The sequence below is a fragment of the Drosophila sulfurigaster genome, chromosome X (assembly GCF_023558435.1).
Source record: "Drosophila sulfurigaster albostrigata strain 15112-1811.04 chromosome X, ASM2355843v2, whole genome shotgun sequence".
NCBI lineage: Eukaryota > Metazoa > Arthropoda > Insecta > Diptera > Drosophilidae > Drosophila > Drosophila sulfurigaster.
The window spans coordinates 33,100,204-33,123,622 of record NC_084885.1 but is presented as its reverse complement, the minus strand read 5'-3'; the positions used below and the strand labels follow the sequence as shown (position 1 = coordinate 33,123,622).

At 38.1% G+C, this 23,419-nt stretch overlaps 3 protein-coding genes across 10 annotated transcripts; 1 reads left to right on the top strand and 2 right to left on the bottom strand.

Annotated features, from left to right (window-relative positions):
• The first annotated feature begins 4 nt into the window (after window positions 1–4).
• Window positions 5–23,121, top strand: LOC133847293 (coiled-coil domain-containing protein CG32809). Of its 8 annotated transcripts, none has more exons than XR_009895155.1 (18): window positions 5–149; window positions 1,534–1,745; window positions 2,091–2,141; window positions 2,213–2,352; window positions 2,417–3,025; window positions 8,400–8,490; window positions 8,617–8,731; window positions 8,803–8,901; window positions 9,982–10,145; window positions 10,525–10,590; window positions 10,656–10,739; window positions 10,977–11,039; window positions 11,252–11,711; window positions 11,772–11,954; window positions 12,016–12,109; window positions 15,147–15,190; window positions 18,020–18,172; window positions 18,236–18,358. XR_009895155.1 is itself a non-coding variant. In XM_062282243.1 (17 exons), exons 2-17 carry the CDS (start codon window positions 1,640–1,642, stop codon window positions 19,373–19,375), a joined length of 3,618 nt encoding a protein of 1,205 aa, XP_062138227.1. In that variant the 5' UTR covers window positions 6–149; window positions 1,534–1,639; the 3' UTR covers window positions 19,376–23,121. The 8 variants fall into 8 exon arrangements, 6 of the variants coding, with proteins under 6 accessions (XP_062138230.1, XP_062138227.1, XP_062138225.1 ...); XR_009895154.1 differs by having other exon boundaries at window positions 6–149; window positions 2,088–2,141; XM_062282243.1 differs by lacking the exon at window positions 15,147–15,190 and having other exon boundaries at window positions 6–149; window positions 18,236–23,121.
• Window positions 2,909–7,260, bottom strand: LOC133847295 (uncharacterized). The gene is made up of 5 exons (XM_062282248.1): window positions 6,600–7,260; window positions 5,272–5,365; window positions 4,992–5,112; window positions 4,253–4,474; window positions 2,909–4,151 (listed from the first exon to the last, which is right to left on the bottom strand). Exons 1-5 carry the CDS (start codon window positions 7,156–7,158, stop codon window positions 3,378–3,380), a joined length of 1,770 nt encoding a protein of 589 aa, XP_062138232.1. The 5' UTR covers window positions 7,159–7,260; the 3' UTR covers window positions 2,909–3,377.
• Window positions 8,887–9,949, bottom strand: LOC133847297 (uncharacterized). Its single transcript, XM_062282250.1, has 3 exons — window positions 9,648–9,949; window positions 9,346–9,532; window positions 8,887–9,268 (listed from the first exon to the last, which is right to left on the bottom strand). Exons 1-3 carry the CDS (start codon window positions 9,661–9,663, stop codon window positions 8,887–8,889), a joined length of 585 nt encoding a protein of 194 aa, XP_062138234.1. The 5' UTR covers window positions 9,664–9,949.
• Window positions 23,122–23,419: the final 298 nt, after the last annotated feature.

Below are 23,419 nucleotides of genomic sequence, written 5' to 3'. Positions count from 1 at the left end.
TGTTAAAACGTATCGAACGGGGTTTGAACGCGGTCAATTAACACGGTTACGAGTAGCGCGAGATGAGTTAAAAGAAAACATCGTGTAATTTTAGTAGCTTACCGTCAAGTTTATAATTGTTATATAGTAAACGTAACAGACCGGTCATGGTAGTCGCACAATATATTTATAATTTATTCAAACTCTGCTCCTGAACATATCTACTTGAAACTCCGTACATTCAATCAATCTATAGCTTATGCTGGGAAGTGTCTCAAATCACTGATTTCAATGGACTAGCTCAAACTTTATTGATAGTAATATATGTGAATATAAAGTATGCAGATGTGCGAATAGTTATTTCCCAAATGGATTCAGCCCCATATGTACATCTTGGCTCATGTATGTACTATAGGTATGCACATAGTTGAATTTTCACGACTACAAATATGTGCATATTCAGCTTCAGGCTATAAGGCTCCCCGAGTGGATGGGTGTGGGTGGGGGAAGGGGATAAACAATGTCAATTATTGTGCAATACAATTCAGATCTTGACATACAATTAACTTCCAATTGCATTCATTCGCACACAATGTAGCTAGATATTTCTGTGTGTATGTGCTTGTGCTCCAAACAAGATACATAGGATGTACGAGTATGTTTACATATGTACGCCTATGCATGTGTATGTGTGTGTGTATGTGTGTGTGTACTGGTCCCGAAGTAATAAGAGCGTTCGTACTGATTCGGCGGTTATCGATGCTTGCTGAAAATACTTTTCACCACACCCATATCTTTTAGGACAATTCTTATACTCGTATATGCACTTGCATATCTATATGTACATCCACATATATATATGATATGTACATATATACATACATATATTATCGCCTGCCTGTTAGCTTCTTTATCTACATATGTATGTTTAAGCTTGTTTATGCATAAGTACATAAATATATAGAAAGAGGGGACACATGCATATGTATGTATGTGTGTATGCAAGTAGTCATACACTTCTCTATGAATCCAATTATGAACATCTATTCACATGTGAACATACAAATATTTTTACCGGCACAAAATGTAAACAAGTGCAAAAAGATTATAGACAGCGAATGAAATGATGAATGCATTCCCATGTATATGTATGGATGTTGTTTTTATAGTTGGTACAAAGCAAAGTTAATTGAACTTTGGATACGCATATTACATTTAGTACATTTTTAGCATACATACCTAAGCTTGTACATACATACATACATACATATGTATATATGTATGTCGTATTTATGTGGCCAAACGTACATTTAAATATATACAGACCAAAACTGAGCTACACATGTACATACATACATAACAGCTACATATACATACATATACCCGATTATAAGCATACTACATGAAACTGAAATACATACATATATTTATGTACGTAGGAAATGCATGCATAGCATTTACAGACATACACATACATAATACATACATGCAGTGTATTTACATGCATACGTAGGACATTGGCATACAATATTAGAATTATGTCGTCTTTTGCAGCGCATAAAGTTTGTGCTTAAGAATTTTGAGGCGCAAAATATAAAAATTTAAATAGAACAATTGTAAAATAATTAACAACGGCGCACATAAATTGTAATTCATCAAAATGTTGATTCGTTGGAAGAGCAAAGATAAAAGTGCATCGACAAATCAAAGCGGCAGTGGAAGCAGCAGCTCATCGTCAAAGAAGAAGCGCAAAGGACGAGAAGGAGGTAAGAACACGCATTCATATGTACAAACATACATACATATGTACATATGTATCTGTACATGTACATACATACTCTTGTAAAAGCAATGGAATCGCAATATGCAATACATACTTCAAAAATATTCCAAAGAGAATATTTGAATAAACGAAAACAGACAAACACATACATACAAACATACATACGTACGCGAATTTGTGTGCGTGTATATTTGCCATAATAAAGTTTTCGCACTGCTTTGAATGGTGTTGCAAATATCGATATAATATCGATAGTTGTTGTTATCGCCTTATGCAAATGCATTCAATCACTGACGCGCTCCTTTTTTCTGCACTTTGCTTCCAGAAGAAGACTGGCAAAATGAAAATAAACCGGGTCGCCTGCCGCCCAGCGAGCAAAGTACGTAAAGAGCCCATGCGCAGGGCATAATTATCATTAATTACACAGTTGATTAATCGTTTTAATTGAAGGTGGCGACGAACGCAGGCGTGCGATGCGACGCGATGATCCACGACGGCACACGCTTGGAGGCGACATTCTGGTCTACGGCAACTCGCAGCATCCGCACGCACACCAAATGACGCAGCAGCAACGCGCCATGGACCTAGAGGTAAGCGTCATACAAGTATTGTAGCAGCATCATCATACACAGTTGCTCACCATTCTCTTTGCAGATGAGCACCCGAGCGCAAAAGAATAAGAAAAATCAGCCAATGCGCGGCTATGCGCCCGTCAATCAGGGACCGCTGTTCGATGATGATCCCGGCATTATGTCCGAGGTGGAAACAGCAAGCACTGGATTTCGTCGTGGCGGCAAACAGCGCTCCTCGTTGCCAGTTGTGCGCACGCCGTCGAAAACGCTGGAGCGGCCGCTTGGGCTCGTGTTCCTGCAGTATCGGTCGGAAACGAAGCGAGCGCTACTCCCAAATGAGATCACATCGATAGACACTGTGCGAGCGTTGTTCGTGCGCTCGTTTCCACGTCAATTGACCATGTCGTATCTGGAGGGGCCGAACGTTAAGATCTACATTCACGATGCTAGCAAAGACATGTTCTACGAGCTAGAGGATGTGCGCTCGCATCTGCGTGAAATACGCGATCGCTCTGTGTTGCGGCTCTTCGAGTCCACCGAGGTGGCGGCTCCGCCTCAGATATTACCCGGTGGCCCTGGCATACCGCAGCCATTGCCGCAGGCACCATCGAATTGGGATCAGGATCAAAGTTATTTCAGCGAGCCGGAGTTCGATTCCGATTTTAAGCATCAGCACATTCACAAATCGAAGGTGAGTTCATTTAATTATTTGTTTATTTATATTGATAAATATGTACATTTATGCATATGTATAAATACGAGTGAGTGTATGTGTGTTACATTTAGTGTGTGTGTGTGTGTGTGTGTGCGTGTGAGTGAGTGTGTGTGCGTGCGTGTGTTGCGATACTTACAAATTTACTTTTAGTACCCACCAAGACATTCATTCCTCGCAATACTCATATTCTCAAGTACATTTACAATCAACACAAAAAAAAGAAAAAAAAGAAGCATGTATACGAATGTACAATTACATACATCACATACATTTATATGTACATTAGTAGGCGTGTGTTGTAGCTGTGCAGATGTTCGAGCATTTGCAGTTAAAAGTTTCCACAGGAGCCAACACTGAGGCCCTTCAGAGAGTTGTTCATTTGCTCGATCACATCCTTCCATGCGAATACAATAGCTCCCTTGAAGGGTTCTGGGTCGCAGTTGCTGCATATGGCCATAACTGCTTTGACTTCCTCCTCGGCTGGTTCTCGGTCATGCGAACTGATCTCCTCCTCAAGGGTCATTCGCAGCGACAGATCCTGTTTGAACTGCTGCCCTCCAAAGTCGGCTAGACCACTGTACTTATTGTAAATCTCGCTGTCATCGCCAGCATCAAGTCCGTCGTCCACTAATGAGCCGTCATCAAGGAGAACTATTCCCCGTTTTTGCAACTTTTTACCAACGTTTCCCGCATTTTGTTGTTGCTGCTGTTGCATAGCAGTTGCCGCCTTGGGATCAGTGTTAGAATTGCGCTTGAATTGTATGTGCGTCTCTGTCTCATCGATGAACTGAACATTCGCTGAGTTGCTCAGCATTTGGAAGCGTCCAGCATCGTAAGCTGGTGTCGATACTCCGACTCCGACAGGGCGATTCTGAGGTATGGGCGATAGATTTAGCAGCTGCTGAGCCACCAATCGAGAGCCAGCATTTATTTGACCATTCACAAAATTGGTATTCACTGTGATAGCCGATGGTGGCGACTGTTGCGGCTGACCGCCAGCTGGCATTGGAGATGGTGACGCTGAGTTGGCCAGATTGATGCGCACTCTTGTCGGAATCTGCCCGCTGGCGAGCAGCATGTGCATGGGCTGAGGTCGATTAATCTATCACATAAATTAGTATTAGTAGTAAATAGTATTATGTTTACTTGATGTTAATGGTAATGCTAATGTGTGAGCATTATCATATTAAGTGCTGCACTTACCATAGGCGGCGCACGCGCTGTGCTAGACACCTCCTGACCCTCATGGTCGAAGTGATGAACGTGGTGGTGCTTGTGATCTCGATGTGCCTTTCCCGCACTCAAAGCCACGCGATAGATTTGCACGAGGGTCACCTCGAAGTGGAGGCCGTGGCTTACTTCGCCGGTAATTGAGCTTCCACCTGATCGCAATTTTCCTTTAGCCGGTATTTTATGGCCCACTAACTGCAATAGGCGAACAGGGGGGCAATTAAAGAGATGCGATTGCGAAATCTTTCCGAACGTAACTCGATCGGAAGTTTGCAAAAGAGGGAGCAATAAAAAGTAAAAGAAATTAATGTAACTTGTAAATGTTTACGAATGCATTCGAAGTGAACGAGTCTGCAATCTGATTAAGGATATTATTTGAATCATTTGGTGATGCATATGTATGCCATACTCGTTTAATTGGCTAACACGCCGACTGTGACTGTGTGTGATGAAATGATACTTAATATCTCCTGACGATGGCATAACGCGCTCAGCTCGCTCGGTCGCCGACCGACCAATTTAATACCGCAGTTTTGTTCCCTCAACCAGTTTCTTCGAACTGTTGAAGTCGTTTTTTCGAGCTGTCGTTAAGAGGTTGCTGTTTCCGCTGCTCAGCTCAGCTCAGCTCACAATCGGCTCGAGAAACGCGTAATTAGACACTACAGCTTAGCTGAACTGAGCTTCATCTCGGTAGTAAGCTACGGTTACTCACTGAATTGTGGAAGCCACGCCCAATACGTTCTGCCTTAAGCCAGACTTGCCACTCGCCGGTCTTTCCATTCCACGAGCTGCACATGTGATGCCATTGCCGCATTTTCAGTGGGTAGTTTAATCTGTGCCAAAAACAGTGGTGGAGGGAGGAAGAGGAAGGTAGAGGGAGAACGAAAGACAACACATCATCAACCATGTTCATTAAATGTATAGAAAAGGGAAGGTGTGCAATTCGATTTGATTGCAATTGCAATTGCAATTGAATTCGGAATGAAACATACCTGTACATTTGCTGACCTTTTATAGCCATCGATAGGAAACTGGAATTTTGCGCATTCGCGACCCAGATTTGTATCTCACGCTGTTCCTTTCCAGCTGTCACAGAAGTTACACAGTTAAACAGTTAATATATGTCGTTCAGATTATGAAATCAAAGCAAGTTGCGTGATGCTGCCGCCGAGGCTGCCACCGCTGCTGCAATTGCCAATTAATAGTTGAGCCATTGATAATGCTCGTGCTATGCTCTACTCTACTCTACTCTACTCTACTCATACCACATAATGCAACAGCAAACAATCATTAAGCTTCATTTTAATGTCTACGCCATCATCAACATTCGCACATTATCTGTCGCTTGGGGACGCGATGATTTAATCGTATCAACAACGGATGAAAATTAAGAGAGCAGATCATCTAACACTGCCAAATCCTGTTAGCATAACTCTTATGCAAAACTAGGAGCATGCCTTTCCACCTGTTCATCTGAGCTCAGCTTTTCTGTGTCGAATTTGTGGTTCGGTTAGTCGCAAACAACTATGTATGTTAGTGTTGCAGACTTAATGCCAGGCGTTGCCTCGGGTCACGACAGTGACAGCATCTGTCAGGTTCCGGAAGCTTTATACGCAGCTTGAATTGCATATTTAAAATAATCTCAAATACTAAAAATAACAAAAGCGGTAGCAATCGCAGACGGAGTAGTCAACAGCAGCAGCAGCAGCTTACTGCAAACTGGTAAATTTAGCGCTTATGTAATGTGGTCACAATCGACGATGTCGTTGTGGGGCAGTTGAAAATTGTGAAGATGAAAGAAAGAAATATGTATATACATACACATATAATACTTAGTATAATACATAATTGACCATTTATGTTAGCTCTGTCTCTGGTGAGCTCTGGCCCGTTGCGTTGCTTTGTCTTGTACGGCATAACGGGGCACCGCTGCCTCAAGTCGTCGTGCTGACTGACCGTCAAAAACTTTATTATACGCAGTCATCTGTCAATTTAAATTCAACAAGATGATCAGCTGTTTGCCCAACAATCGCCATCAGGAAGTTGTATTCCTTTCACTTTCTGGGAACGGACAAAGTGTTGCCCACGAAATTCGTTTGGCCCATAGGTCTAACCGTGAAGGTCTCACTTAATTGTCTGCAGCGTAACAATTGACGTCTGCTTACATAAAAGGTCAATGGCCATTGTGTTGATAAAGAAAGTGGCATCCAAATGATCAGACTCTCAAATTAATGCTCCTCTCATAATAATATCGAAATTTATGCCCGATATAGCTGATAAGCCAGAACTATCTCCCCATTAGAGCTGAGTATACACTCACCTTCATAAGTAAACATAACGTGATCGCCGCTATGATTTGTGAATCGCATCCAGAAGCAAAGCGTAAACTGTTCCAGCTCGGGCAACTCGTTGTTGTACTCGACGACGCCGTCTTGATTGAATGCAAATTTCTTAACACTGCACTGATCGGCAGCAGCAGCAGCAGCGTAGAGGGGAGAGCGCGGAAAACTGAGCGTCGACTCCTTGATCACATCGTCTTTCAGAATGTACGACTCGTAATGGTTCTCCTGATCATCGCTTAGCGTTATAGGATGAGTGAGCACGCCAACGCCAACGCCAGCTTCAGCTGCAGTCACAGCAGCGGCGTGAGGCAGACTCACTAAATCATTTTCGTCCTTATCAGCTCCAAACTGGGAGTAGCTGGTGGCCAGCTCGTGGCTGCTGCTGGCCTCTCCCGGATGCGATTGCTTGAGGCTGTACGTTGTAATCGGGCTGCCACTGGAGGCAATGGGCTTCCAAGCGAAAGAGATGCGTCCATTGAGGAGTATGATAAGCAGCAAAGCAGCTTGTCCAACGCTAATCCGTGCTCGATTATGCATGCCGACGACCAATAGAGTGATGGCGCGCTATTGGATTGGATTGGATTTAAATCAAAGCGTTTCCACGTCCGTTTGCGGCGCAGTCTCGCACTTTACTATTCGTCTACGTTTACGCATGCGCCAGCGTTGAGCTGAGCGAAGCCAAAAAGAAAAACAAAATAATAAAAACCATAAGAAAAAGCAAAAACAAAAACAGAAAACACAACACAACCGCACACACCGGGCTCACAGCAGTTTAACACTGCCCGATCGTTGGACAAGTACGTCTCGCTCAGTTGTAACAAATTGTAAAATTGTATTGAAATTGAAACTGGTTGAGGTTTTCTTTTTGTTTTTGCTACTACTGCCGCTGCTGCGTTGTTGTTGTTGATGTGTGTTGTAAAGCTGAGCTTTTTGCTTTGTTGGTGTTGTTGTTGTTTGAGTTGAGCGTACAAACCGCTCGCACTATGATAAACTTATGTGCATATATATATATATATGCACATCCTAAAACTGTGACCGGTAAAATATTGTCATAGCTTCCTCTTTCACCACCAGTCACCAATCTACATACGTAATAGAGATCAATAGGAATTGGAGTACTCTGTGTGTTCGAAATTGCCATCCATCCAGATCCGATAAGTTAAGCCTTAAGTGTAATTGTAAAACGATTCCCCGAAGTTGCTTATATCTTAGCTCTGAGTGTCTTAATAGTGAGTAAAATGTAAGAATCTACGATCTTATCTAAAAAAGGTACCCAAAGATTAGAGCATATAGTACTTAGTACTTGTGTGTATGTAGATAAAAATAATATCTGTGAAAGAGAAAGCTTTTATATAAAACAATGACAGCTCTTGATCGACCGTATGACGCGTCAATAATTGGCAAAGAGGTTAATTAACTGGGTGTGTATTTTGTTACAACATTCATTAATTTCTATCAGACTGACTGACTGTCTGTTGTTGTTGTTATTTCTTTTTTGGCCTCGGCCCTGGAAATCCCAGCAAGAGCTGCGCATAACTAACCACGGACAATTAACCCGAAACAGTTGAATTTGAATTAAAGTGAAACCTATTAAAAATTTCGCCAACTCATTGATTGGCACTGTGAACATATTTGTTTATTGTTCTTATAATTATGAGATATTTATAGCCGACTATGATTTACATAATATCTCAAATATATTCGCAAATAAGCCTTCGATCGTATTAGAACTAATTAATATACTATATTTTACGTAATTCTAATTATGTGTCTTTCAGATCGGCAAACAACCAGCCCCGTATTATGTTGGCTCATCGCAGACGTTACCCAGAGGAATGTATGCCTCAGAACGCAATAAAGTGTCAATGGGTGCGTAATAATTAATTTTAACATTTATTTGAAGTTCTTTCAATTTTAAATAAGTAATTGCTTTGCTAACATAACTTAGACAACTGCAAAGAACCACATATTCCACGATTCAAATCTGTTTTATAGATGGTTATACCAGCTCTCCGGAGAGAAGCACACGCGGCAACTATGAGGAACCCTACTACAGCCAATATGGAACTCGCGGGACTGTCGTGGCGCCCATAATCGACGAAGAACAGAGGTATGCGTGATGTTATTTGAATAGATCAACATTTCTCATATGATTTTTATCTTAATCTTTTACGAATGTAGCGAGGCGGCGCTCGCGGAAGACCAATACTCTCTGTATGGCATTAAAGTTGGCCCCAATCGTCTGCCCCATCGTGGTAATCAGATTTACGATCCAACCAGGTGAGCATAGCGCGATCTTCGTTCACGTATAGATTTCATATAGGAAGCATAGTCTGGCAAGAGTAAATTGGAAACATCGTTTGCTGCACCAGGACTTCGTTTACTACGCCTATAAATCTTAATATGCTTCACATTACCATTGCTTGAAGTTGTTGTTGCTGTGGCCACAGGATGGAAATAGGTCGTGCCTTTGCTCTTGATAGCCTGAACAATGAGACACAGCAAATAGCCGCCAAACGATAGAAAAGCGAGTGCAGTGATGCTTATTTGAAACAATGTCTGCAACTTTGATGGTTTCTCTTCCGTCCAAGAGGACATATGACCACCTGATTGCTGCCAGGGCTGTGACGGCCCACTGTGATCACCACTGCCAATTACATGCAAGAGCAAGAGAAAATAAACTTAATGTCTTACATCTGGTGAATGAATACGATTTATATTTACCGTTCAGCAGCCATTAAAGCCATTCGTTGTGGAGCATTTGGAGTATCGTTGCAGCTACCAGAATCATCAGGAGACAACTCATCTTCCTCAGCACTCCTCATTAATTGCACAGACTTTTTAAGGATCAGTAGATCCTGTAGTGGGAAATTTGATAAGCAATTTGCAAAGCGTTGCGGCGAACCAGTAACTGAATGAAACACAAACATGGATTAGAGTGTGACAGCACTATGATCGAACTTGCGGCCAGCCCATGTGTTAATTGGAAAGTAAAGGAAAAAAAAAACAAAGCAAAGTGCACTTACGACTACAATAAGCCATGGCTAAGGCTCTTCCAATATTCTACCGCGTCACCAGGCAGTCGAGATGCAACTGTGGCAAAAGAATGAACAAATCTTAGATGCCATTGTTTCACGTTCACTAGAGCAATTTATGTTTGTTTTTTTGTAACGGTTGCATGAGCTAAGTATTTCAACTTTCAACGCATGCATCCATATTTGAGCATGACTGCTCATTTAGATCTTGACAGCAGCGGAAATGTTGACTACTACAGAGAGTAAACTTGTCACAATCCGCATCAATTAAAAGTGTAGCATATTGTGACATAGCGGCGACTAATTATGTTATTATATTTTTTAGACCTGAAGATTTACATCGCATACGTGTCGAGCATATGGAGCGGCAATTGGCCAACTTGACTGGACTGGTCCAGAAGGCTTTAGTCAATCAAAATCCCCAAATCGCTCCAATGGCTGTGCCTCAATTAGACTCCAACTATCTAGTTGTTCCATCACAAATACAAGGTATGTTTCCGCAAGGCACACTTGCGATTCTTTTATGTGTGAACATATATGCTTGTTTGTTTTTCTCGCAACACAGAGCAATACATATTAACCATATACAGCTTATCCAAATACATATAATATCTTATTTGTTGCCTACCACTGCTTAACATAATCTTTAATCTACATACATACAAGTATAGCACCTAAACCCCCAACCGTCTTTGTGTAGTCTAATACTGCTGTTGCTAGTACATGCCAGTCATATATTATGTATAATATCTGTCTGCATGCAGCTGTGTGTGTGTGTGTGTGTGTGTGTGTGTGTGCCAACTAAATGTGACAAACTGAAAACTGAACAAGTTCTGTTCTTATCTCCATTTCATACTCTCACATTTAGCCAACGGTTCCGCTGACGAGCTGTACGTTAGGGAAAAGGCGCCAAAGTTGGGCAAGAACTCATGTCGTAAGTGTTCGGAACCTTTCGTGCGCTTATCAATGTCCCAAGACTTGCTCATGCTGTTTTTTCAGAGAAATCCGTGTCGTTTGAGAAATCAGTTTCGTTTAGCGACGATATACAGGGAATTCCCAAGTCTCACAATCCTTTACATGCCGGTAAATAGAAATTATACCTGAATTACATATTTATTTATTTGATTTTTATGTTTGAAATTTTGCACACTAATCACAGAGGAATTTAATTCGAAATTAAATGGAATTAAATGTTCTTAATGATGTGTAATTCTCTTAGACTTGATGCCCTTTGAGTAGCTTTAACTTCTCACAATACTATTACAATATTAACACTCATCCCTGTTTAAATGAATATTTCTACCACACTGGATTCAAAAGCTGAAACGAAGCCAACCAAGCCGGCAATCAAGTCGTCTACCTTGCCACGCACCTCGTCTCAAGGTAAGATTCCTAATCTTAGCCCTTATAAGGTGAAATTAGGTGAAATAATATCATACATTCAGGACTATTAAAATCACGCATGCATTGATAGATAATCACGCAATTATTATTATAACTGTACATATGTTTATACTACTTTTATTTTTATTGTCGTTTTTTGTATTAACTTAGATTTTTGTCAAATGTCTAATTACATAATTGTTCACATATAGAACGCGATCGCCTAAAGCCCCCTCCACCACCCAAACCAATTGTGCTGGCTCAGACATCCCACCCAAGCTACCGGGCGGATATTGCACTGGCGCCTGAGGTGTACAACCATTTGCGTGGCCTGCAAAAGAAAGCGAAGGACTTGCGGATGGAAGTGCGCACCTTGAGACGATTATCGCAAGCCCAATCAGTGGCTGTACGCGAGGATATAAAGAGCACATTTATGCGCATTCGAGCCACCCTCTTGGCGAGCAGCGGAAGCTTTTGGGGTCAAGGCGATCAGGATACCACGCGCATATCGAGGGAGGAGGAATTGTACAAGCAGGAGGTCATACGACTTGAAAAGGATCTCAGCGATTTGGAAGCCTCTGTGGAGAATTTACGTGGTGAAGTTATTAATCGACGGACACGTGTTAATATGACTGCTGTGGAGGACATGGCATTAGTTCTAAGTCGCGCAAGGTTTGCATATTTTGATTGTTTATCAGTTGCTATACATACATATATATACTTTCATTGTAGCAAAACTGTTGCTGAACTTAAACTAAAGTTTCCAACTCTGTCTAATGGGTTACGTTGCATATTATCCAACGAAATGGAAAAAGTGGTGCGAGAAGAAAAGTTCCTAAAAGAAGAGCCGGACCGCTTGGAGTCGGCATTACGTCGATGCAAAAAGCTGACAGGCACTTTGGTGACACTTAAACGGTTTGTGATCTAACTTCTGATTAATCCAGATACTAATTTATTTGGTTCTGTTTTCAAATAGTTTGGCTAGCGTGCAGGAACAACGCTTACCGCCCAATGAGCCGCCAATAACTGAAGAGTCTTTACGTTCTACAGATATATCTGTTCCTGACAAGGTGAGTTTATTGATGGTAAATCGTGAGGTGCTTCTTATGCAAACAAAAATAACAAACACACACACACACACACATTAAGCCAACTTTGCAAAACATAAACAAGAATAGCAAAAACAAAAAAACACCTAGGGCTGAATTGCCAATGCTACTTTAACGCATTTAACACCTTTTCATACCATGCCATACATAATTATTACGTATTCGTATACTAAACAATATTTCTTTGTATGATTTCGATGACAAAAATTAGTTGCTTTTGACCGAAAAAAAAAAATTATTGCATTGGCTAAGTTTAATTTTAGAACATGCATTTTACTGCACACTATAGTATCCTTGCTAAATATTGTAAAAGTCGCCGATTTAAAAAACGTACGAATTTTGCATAGAGTACTTAACAGGTTACTTTTGATTGTTTGCGAAATTTTCGGAATTTTCGAGTTTGCACATTATAGAAATGATATAATTGCATATTATAGCGATATGAACGCACAACATGACGAGCTGTAAATATATATATCATTCTTGATCAGTCAAATATTAAAACACAGAGCAACTATTGTGCCTTGTATCTGCCTGTAAATGAATATTAAGCCATGAAATATTTGGTAAACATCAAAATAACTTACATTTCAAGCAGCTATGGTCAAATTAATGAAAGTTCCATGAGTTTCATACGTAGTACCAAAATTTATTATTTTCGCATAAATCATTTCAATTTAGTCAAGCGATTGTATATATATATTTGAGATACATGGTAATACCAACAAATTGAAGTTAATTTTAGCTTCTATACAAACAAATTGTTTCAAATTTAATTTTTATTGATATTATCTCATTTGTTTTTGCTGTTTTTTTTTTTAATTTTTGTTTACAAAAATTGCAAATTGCAACATTAAGATTATTTTTCCTGTTATTATTTTTGGGCATTCTAAAACCATTTTGAGCTGTTTCAATGCATAACAACATTTTTGAAAGAACGGATTTACTGGTGAAATAGTAAACGAACATTGTGACTTTAATACTATAGAAAAGTATATATGAAATTAAATTCCATTCAATGTAATAAAGTAATGAACGATTTATCTTAACAACTTGGACAGTTTATAATAGTGATCTATACTGTGAGAAATTTCTAAAGCACACACAAACTCTAACTAACACACGTAACTAAGGCAATCTTTATGAAACTCTCCTGACAGACCTCGACCTCTGAACAGATCCCCTTAAGCTAATATCTCGGTCCGACACCTGGTCAAATAGGCACACACAATTTGGTAGACATACGTTACAATTTTTGGCATGCCACACGACCAATTGCAATGTCTTTGAAATAGGCACAACGGTTGAGTTAGAGCTGAACTGTTGAGTAACAATTGATTAAAAGCACACACAAACGCACACACACATGGTCATCTAAGCTGCGTAGTCTTTGTGAAGCTCGGCTTGTTGACCACGCCCATTTATTCCTTCCACCCACTCTAATATCTAGGTCCGCTACCTAGTCAATCACTCACACTTACTTTGGCCTTCATACACTAAAATTTTTGGCAACGACTTTTTCGCACACAATAGATTACAAGCAAAGCCTTAAGGTTCTGCTCAACTGTTGAACTAGCAAGCTGGGAATTCTTTGCGATCCCCTCCTGCCTGACCACGCCCATTAATCAGGTCTGCCCACACTAATATCCTGGTCCGCCGCCTAGTCAAGCACACACACACAATTTGGCAGAAATACATTAACATTTTTGGCACGCCATTTTTTCACTCGATCAGTTTTGATGCCATCAAAGTGGCCAAACTGTTGAGTAATAGTTGAGTAGAAGCTGAACAGTGGTGTAGCATTTCATTGGAATCATGCACATACACACCCACACATGCGCTTCTAAACTGTGCAACCTTCATGAAGCTATTCTGCTTGACCATGCCCACTTATCCCTTTCGCCCACTCTAATATCTCGGTCCGCCGCCTAGTCAAGCACACACACACAATTTGGCAGACATTCACTAAAATTTTTGGCAAGCCAATTTTTGCCCTCAAAGATTACTTGCAATGCCTTCAAATTGTGCAGAACTGTTGTGTAAAAGCTGAACTGTTGAGTAGCAATTAGGTAGGCAATGTTTGTGAAGCTTGCCCGTCTGACCACGCCTATTTATTAGGTCCGCCCACACTAATATCCTGGTCCGCCGCCTAGTCAAGCACACACACACAATTTGGCAGACATACACTAAAATTTTTGGCAAGCCAATTTTTGCCTTCAAAGATTACTTGCAATGCCTTCAAATTGTGCAGAACTGTTGAGAAATAGTTGAGTAATAGATGAACTGTTGAGTAGCAATTGATTAGATTAGCTAGGCAATCTTTGTGAAGCTTGCCTGTCTGACCACGCCCATTTATTAGGTCCGCCCACACTAATATCCTGGTCCGCCGCCTAGTCAAGCACACACACATTCATCAAAATTTCCCAAATCTGACCAAAATCGGACTCAAAGTTTGAATGAAACAGCTAGCGAAGCAATGGCTAAAACTTTGTAGGACTTTATGAACTGTTGACAATTGATAAATAACAATTATAAATTGGCTATTTACTATTAATTTAATTTAAATCGGGAATTGTTCAAATACTAAATATAAAATTGGTTCATCAAGTGAGAGCACTCTTATTTGTCTGTTTTTTTGTTTTATTCTAAAAAATATCTACAATTGGCTATTAGAAATCAATACATGATTAAGTAGACGTATCCAATTTCCTCAGGCCCAAGCGAATCCACACAGTTTATTATTGTAAAAATAAGCTGCTGTCTTTTGGGTAATACATAGCGACGTGTAAAAAATCAAGTTTTTTGTTTTGTTGATTTTGTTTAAGCAAAACGTCTTACGTATTTAACACGCTATTCATATTCATATGATGACAAAACACCAATCAAAGTAAAAAGTCTTATTAAATGAGGTTTACCTAGTGATTTCATTTTCTTCTTCTTGCCTTTTTTGGAACTAACAATTTTGATATCGTATACAACAACAACTACAACCACATAGTTTAACTGGCGATGGAGTTCTAACTTCAAAGAGGCAATTACTGAGTAATGACTGAAAATATAAAACAAAAAATCAAATTTTACTAAAAACCCTTAAAACAAAAAAAGATGAATTCATAAAACTATGTCAATTTTATTTTAGCTAAACATTATTTGCTCCGCATTAAACATAACTAGTTTATATTTTTGTATACTACTTACTACTGCTATAAACTTCTAACTAATACTAAACTCGAAACCATATTAAAACTCATAATAAGCTATCCATAAGCCCGAACACACATACCAACTGCAACTATCATTAGTTACATACATATATAATATAAACTTATGTGTATACATATAAATGTGTGTGCTTAACGTGCTTTCCAAAAGGGGATCTATTGGTTTTGTTAGCATTCACTATAGGTGAATGCCATCCTCTCTCTCTTTCTCTCTCTCTGGGCAACACTTCTCTTTATTCTCTTCTATGTACAGTACTATTTTATTAAAATGAGATTCGTAAATGATCAATATTTGATAACTGTGATATCATCATTCAGAGTAACTGAAAACTAAACGTACATATGTATATTTTAATAGATCGCCCATTTAATATCACTAGACATATTATCAAGAACAATGATTGAAGAATGTAGGCACACAAGGTAATTAAATCATGTAAATGAGGTAATTCAAATGGACACATTTATAATATATGTTTTCAAAACTGTTAACAGCTACAGTCTTAGTCTTCCTCACTTCGGTATCCGTGCCACAACACCACTAATATTCATTCCTACTTATTCCCAGATAATTAAATGAGCAATTTCTTTATTCAAATTTGTAACCACTGGTCGTGTGATCCAATGTGCATTTAATATTTGGTTTGTTTGTTTTTGTCTGTGGTCTGTCCATGTTCCCTTTTTCCCACACGCCCTATTTTTGTATATATATATATAATAGCTTAAATTGTGCTAATCACATTTAACAAAGTCGACTGTTTGTTCAAACCTGTAAACTAAACTCTCAAATACTTCATCAAAAATTTATTATTTTATGTTTTACGGTCATTCAGTAAAGTTGAGTTATATTAAAACCAAAAAAAGTTCACTTCGAAGTCAAATAGTTTAAGGTAGGAAAACTTAAAGGGAACAAGGAGCAAGTGATACTCCTGTTTAAAGAATTATTCAATAATTTCAAATTAAGAAAAAGCAACAAAATTAACCAAATTATTAATTTAAAAACTTCATTGAAATATAGGGGTTTCGTTTTCAATTGTTATTTAGCCGACGAATTGTGTTATTCTTTAACATTTTCCTTTTATTACATCAACTTTATTATTTAAAAAACTCTCTTTCGCAAAAAGCTTAATACTCATACAATAAAATATCAAAAATGCATGTAAATGTGTGAGGTCCTCTTCTTTTAGTAATTAAAAAGTTGAACTTGTATTGTTTGGCAACTTCAAAGAGTTTCTGTTCTGAGGCAATATAGTTTTTGGTTTTTTTGATTCATAAATTAGCTTTAAAACTATAGCCAACTTCAGTTGTTTAACTTTTGGAAAGAGTAAACTTCGGATATCCGAAGACTTCAGTTTATGCATACATATTTATATATGGTTTATGTGCTTCAAATACGTTTACATTGTGTTTTCATTTTTCTATTTGGTTTTTGTTGCCAAATTCATAAAATAAAAATTTCAAGAAACTAGTTAAATGAAAACAAAGTTTTCTATATAAATGTTGTAGTTAAAACGCATATGTACATATTCGTTAAAATTTAAATTAGCAAAAATATAAATGTACCCCTGTTGATGTTCAACACAAAACCATCATTTTAAGCGTCCAGTCAATTTAATAACTTAATTAACTAAAATGACTAAAGAAAAACAAAAAGAGCCAAGTGTTTTCAAATCAATGTATGCAAGCAGTCAGTCACTTATGTTCTCACTCATCGATTGTTGTCTTTGAAGTTTTACCCATCTATACATATTAACCCATCTTCATCATACAATAAAAACCCATCTACGTATCAAAACAAACTCTTTTTTTATCCTTTCAAAATCAACAGTCAGACTAAAACACAATTTGTTATTGAACAACACAAATGATGCGTCAATTGATCCTACATAGATCTATACAATTACTTAATCGGTGTTCTTCATTTCAAATCATTTGCAATTCATATTTTATCATATTGCTTGCAATTTGAATCTAAGTCACTCTCTTTATGTTCCATGTTTTACAGTTCACACCCATCCTTGGCAATTATTTTTATGTGGCTTAGCTTGAAGTTAATCAACATTTTTGATTCGTAAACTTTCCGTATGACCATTAATTTGTTTTAAGAAAATGTTTTTGATCGATTTTTCTTTTTTTTTTTTTTGCTATTTTAATAATATGGCAATGCATTATCTATTATTTATTATTATATTGTACACATAGAAACAACAATTGATTCGAGTTGCATTATTGTTGTGCATGGTGTGTGCTAAAAATATTTATTTAAATAAGTGTGTATGTAATTTACGAGTTATTTTTGATTTGAATTAAGGGTTATATAAAATGGAGAAGACAATTGATATGATTTATAAATATTATATTATTATTATATATGGCACTTTTGTGCACAGCATGTGTCTTTGTTATGCGACATATACATATTGAAGTACCACGGCTTTTCATTTTATTTAACTCACTTACGTGATGGGTTTTTACAAGTTGTATTGTACGTACAATGTATTTTGATATACTGTATTCATAAGTGCATATATACATATCAGCATATTCGTAAGTATGTATAAATGCGCAATATTATTATCCAAATTCTTGAGTTCCAATAGCCAAGCATAATTCATTCATTTGACAATTGCGCAATTGTTTATTTTTGTAGCCAATCCCAACACCCAGGATGGGGTCGTTCTCTATCAGCGGGGGACTCGCACCCGAAAACGCACTCGATGCTCTGCTAGACGAGCTTAAAACATTTTCTAAGCCAATTGCTCAGCAACAACAACAGCAGCAACAACAAAAGCAGCAATTCGAGGTGAGAATAAAGATATGTGTAAAAAGTTCTTAACTAAAATTGTTGAGTTTTAATTGCGAACAGGCTCGCCCCGAAGATTCTATATCCGATGAGAGCGCACAGGCTGCTGTGCAAAGTACAGTCACCACGCAAATATCACAGGCCCGTCTTTTCACGGAGGCCAACATCAATGTGCAACAGGCGAACACAACAACAACAACAAATAGCATGGTTATGGCCATGACTGCAAGCAACAACACACCAGCTCCACGTGGATCCCTTACGCATCAGCAATCCCAACAGCAATTGATGGTGCACACTAATGTGGGGGGCAGTTTGCGTCGTCTGCACTCATTCCCCAGCGAATCGGACAACGAGTTTCCCCCAACTGGTCCCAGGGCCAGCGACGGTCTCAGTCTCAGTCTCAGTCTTGCTAATGGTGGTAACAGTAACAGTAGCAGTAACAGCAGCAGCATCAAGCCACCAGTGCCCGAGCGTAATGCTGATCTAATATCTAAAGTGGGCCACAAACGCATACCGCCACCACCGCCGCCACGTACCAGCTCACGCAGTCCACTGGCCAGTCCGACAAGCCCAAATGTGCCACAGAATATAGTTGCTGCCGCAGCTGCTGCCAATATCGGGGACAACAATATGACGATTGGCATCGAGACAGTCGTTATGGGTGTTATGGGTGGTGGTGACACATCAAGCGGCGACAATTCCAGTGGCAATGAGTCCGGCAACGATCATGCACAACGGCAAGTCGCGCTCGAGATGCGCCACCAGGAGCTGCTGAAGAAGCAAAAGCTGTTGCAGGAGCAATACCAGCGACTGCAGCAGATGAGCAAGCTACCTTCCGTTGATATATCCTGCTCGTCGCAGGATATTACTACTGGAGCAGCGAGCACAGCACACACGCTCAAACAACTTGGCAGCGAAACGAATATTCAGCAAAAGATTGCCGCACTGAATTTGGCATGTGAAACGAACACTGCTAATGCTGGCGCTGCTGCGGCGGCTGCGGCCGAGAGTGCTGCCACTGCGGCTACTAATGGTGTGTTGATCAGTGATGCTACGGGTGGTGTGGTCGGCGGCGCTGTCGGTGCTGTTGTAGGGTCGTCGGGTGGTACGGGCGCTGCTGCTGCCGCTGCTGGTGCTGGTGCTGGTGGAAACACAACCACAATGACCACCAAGCAGGTGTATGAAACGGAAATACTTTAACACAACTGGAAATTGGCGTGGAGCGAAACGAAAATAGATATTTAACTATGCACAGGGCCTGTGTAGCTATCTCTGTCACATGCATGAGTGATTCCCTTCTCCCTCTTTATATCCCTATCTCACTCACTGTCTATCTCCGACTCTCTTTCTCTATGTCTGTCTAGCTCTCTCTCTCTCTCTGCCTCTGTCTCTGTCTCTCGTTCTCTCTATATATCACACACTATCCTAGTCATCCAGCTTAAAGACATTCTACAACATGTAAAGACTTCAAGTCCTTAGCTCTATAGTATCACGAATATTTCAATAAGAATAATAATATTGTAAGTGTCAAAAAGTACTCAATAGATGTTTAATCTAAATGTCGTACATACATCTAGTATGCACAGTATATATGGTATATGTATTCATATACAATGCACACCACATATATGTATGTAGGTATGCAAGTCTCTCCTGTACTTGTACCCTATGCGTGTATGTATGTACACATTGCCAAATCAAAATCTTAACAAAACTGTTTGCATATTCAAATTGTGCTGAAGCAATACGTTCACAAGAAACGTATTTGGGGCAAATAGTTCAACGCGCGATGCATTTGACATTGACTATACTTTGTACAACAAATAGTTGTACTTAAATAAATTATATTCAGTGTGTTTTCGGGAATACTCACTTGCCGAAATGCATCATGTATACGTTGTGCCATTGTTCCCCAACGATATCGAACATTTCGCATATTGTACTTCAAATGCAAGCGTGCTTAGTATTTAGTATCAAAAAATCCCTGCCATCCCTGTGAATGATATTATCCATACATACATATAAGCAATCTCCAACAGGTGTGGAGTATGTTGCATTCAAATACCCCGATCAATTGTCGTCAGGCTACACATAGTATTGGCTGGGTCACATAATAAATACACAGAACAGAACAAAGAACAAAACAGAATGAGAATAAGAAACAGTAAAACATCACAAAACCATATAACCATACTATTTGCATATTTACGTTAATATATATTTCATAGTATTTTGGTATGGGATGTGAGACTGATAGTTCTATATATGTAGATCATCAAGAAATATATATGAATACATAAATAATTAATAAGTACATCCGTTTATCTTGTTAGAATCTTAAACTAGCTAATTTTAACCCCATTTTGGTGAATTCTTCCCAAACAAAAGACAAATTCAATTGAATAAGCTGTGCTCTGTTATTGTAGTATTCATTTATTGTTCGTTCTTTTTGCAACCACAACATTTTTGTCTTGCAATCTTGGGAAGAACCGCACCGCTCACTTCGGAATACCGAAGTAGTATATTGTTGTTTAATCGCATATCCATGAAATGGGCTTGCAAAGATGTTTAATAATTTTATAAATGTCCATTGCAATCAAAATAAGTCATTTTGTCCATTTATTTTGCAGTATTGGTGAACTAGTTTATGCCTCATACATCTTATATGTATCTTTGCATCTGTAGTTTGCTTCTCCTAATCAACTATGTTATTTCAAATCAATTTGTTTATGCTGCAAATATTCTACATACATATGTATGCAAAATTCGTAGACCAACTCTTATGTTTAATCAATTATTATGTTGTACATAATATCATTTACATGATGATAGAGTCGAACTACTTTCAATCGAAAAGTATCTCATAGTTGATTATTTTTAAATAATAATAGGTTTTTACATGTTTTTAGCAAATCAAAATACTTATTATTTATAAATAATATGCATAAAAGATATATTTATAGTCATATAGATATATATATATATATATGAATTATACGTACACTAACATATGTACATATACACATGTGTGGAGAGGCATTTTAATTATGAATTCAGTATTACACTTGTACAATAAGGATATTAAATGTGTACATATACATATATACAATCACAAATTTGTTGCACTTAAACCAAAATTTTTATATGAATTTAAAATGCATTTCCAAGAAATTTTGACACAATTTTACGTATTTTGTCTTTGTATATTTATATATGGCAACGGCGGGTATATGCACCTCACAGAATTGATGTATGTATGTATGTATGTAAGTCTGCTTGCCCTGCCAATGATACACTCTTCTGACTTTAATAAGCATTTTAGATAACACTTTGTTTATCTTGTTCTTAGTTGTACATATAAAATAGTATATATACATATGTATTTATATGTGTATGTTCACCTAGGACACAACATACAGCCATAAGTCCGTCGATTTTGACATACTACATACATACATGTACATGTGTAGATGATATTAATAATGTTTCAATAACTGTCTCACTGCTACAAAATCATGAACAACATTGAAAATGATAAACAAAAATACGGTGAAATTAACCGGTACGTTGTGAACCACTCGAAACTAAAATTAAATTACGAATATGTATATCTTTTGATTATCATTAACACTTTTGTATTTAAATTACTCATATAATTCCATTGACTTTTAAATTCAATTCAACACATATAGGGAAACATAACGATGCACTCGAAGTATTATATACACATTGATATTTACAATAATGAAAGGCACGTTAATTTTTAATAATTTTGATCAAATTTGGACGCATATGTATAACATACATTTAATAGTCACGCAACGAAAAACATTTTTTAATGAATTGACTAGAGCGATAAGAATTACGAAACTACATATGTGAAAGTATGTAAATACTCTAAAGCGGAAAATATAACAAAAAGAAAACTTATTTAGAAACCATAATTAATTAATACAAATATTGTAATACAAACACGACAAAATCAATGGTGTTGAATGTATGTATGTATACGTAAATGTTTTTCATAAAAAGCACACTCACAGACACACACGTACACAACACACACACACATATATACAGAACCTTAAAAACGCGCAGCAATACTTAAAGTCAAAAGATGTGTAGTAGGTATTGTAAACATTGCAAATACTCAAATCAAAAACAAAATTATATGAAACAAACAAATATTAAATCATCATCAAGCATAGATGAAGAAATATAAAATGCGCATACCTTTTTTTTTCTTAAAAATATTATAATATTTAAATCACAAGAAACCACAACAATAAATATCATACGCAAAACACGATAACAAAGATATATTAACATTGAAGGTGTACTTACAAGTGCTGTAATTGCTGGGGCGTATCTATTTAATTTTTTAGTACCGGAACAGGCAACAGATGGCGGCACTGCGGCACTGAGCAAGCAACTTCCTCGCTCTATTTCTCCTTGCTGCTGATTCCTACTCGCTTGGTATTTTATCTGATGATGTCATTTTTTGGTGCTCGTTGTGGCATTTTCGTGGCCAACAACAACAACGACGATATGATAATTGTAGTTGTAATTACTTATGTTGAAGTTGTTGCAACATCCGAAATTTGAATGCAAATTAGAGCTCACATATTTTGCAATTAACATGTTTTTGCCGGAGCACTGAGACCAGGGATATTTCCGTATACTGACATATTATACATCAAATGCGCAATAAAAATAGCTATCAACAGGCGAAACTACATTCAGATAGTCTTAATAGTTATCCTATTATCGTTACCGTTCATAAACTATTTCTGCTTGCTGCTGATTGCTGGTCGCCTGGTATTAAAACTAATGACTTGTTTATTTTTGGAGCTCGTTGCGGCATCTCAGTGGTCAACAATAACAACGACGTTATTAATAATTCTTGCTGTAGTTACTTAAGTTTCTGTTGTTTTTGTAATAGTCGATATACAAATAAAACTTTTACAATTTTTAAAGGATTTTATTTTTATTTGTCATTTGCACCCGAATTTCAAATTGGCCGGTACATAATTGTGGTACCGAAAACGGGAGACTGAGACTTGCTGTAATTCTGCTTGCTATTGATTTATGTTTGCCTGGCATTTCACATACTGATTTGGAAATTTTCGATCATCGTTACAACAAACCATCGAAGATGACCTCCAATGCTTTCAATATATGTTATATATCATTGGACGACGATTGGAATGATATTTGGCAGGATAATAGTCTCCACGAATTCGC

Coding starts and splice junctions, on each gene's coding strand:
- LOC133847295 (XM_062282248.1), bottom strand. CDS start 7,158: ATGCATAATCGAGCACGGATTAGCGTTGGACAAGCTGCTTTGCTGCTT. Junction 4,475..4,991: donor GGCGTGGCTTCCACAATTCA/GTGAGTAACCGT, acceptor CGCCTATTGCAG/TTAGTGGGCCATAAAATACC. Junction 4,152..4,252: donor CAGCGCGTGCGCCGCCTATG/GTAAGTGCAGCA, acceptor TTTATGTGATAG/ATTAATCGACCTCAGCCCAT.
- LOC133847297 (XM_062282250.1), bottom strand. Junction 9,269..9,345: donor GCTTTAATGGCTGCTGAACG/GTAAATATAAAT, acceptor TGTAATTGGCAG/TGGTGATCACAGTGGGCCGT.
- LOC133847293 (XM_062282241.1), top strand. CDS start 1,640: ATGTTGATTCGTTGGAAGAGCAAAGATAAAAGTGCATCGACAAATCAA. Junction 2,142..2,212: donor CCTGCCGCCCAGCGAGCAAA/GTACGTAAAGAG, acceptor TTTTAATTGAAG/GTGGCGACGAACGCAGGCGT. Junction 12,110..18,019: donor ATATATCTGTTCCTGACAAG/GTGAGTTTATTG, acceptor TTATTTTTGTAG/CCAATCCCAACACCCAGGAT.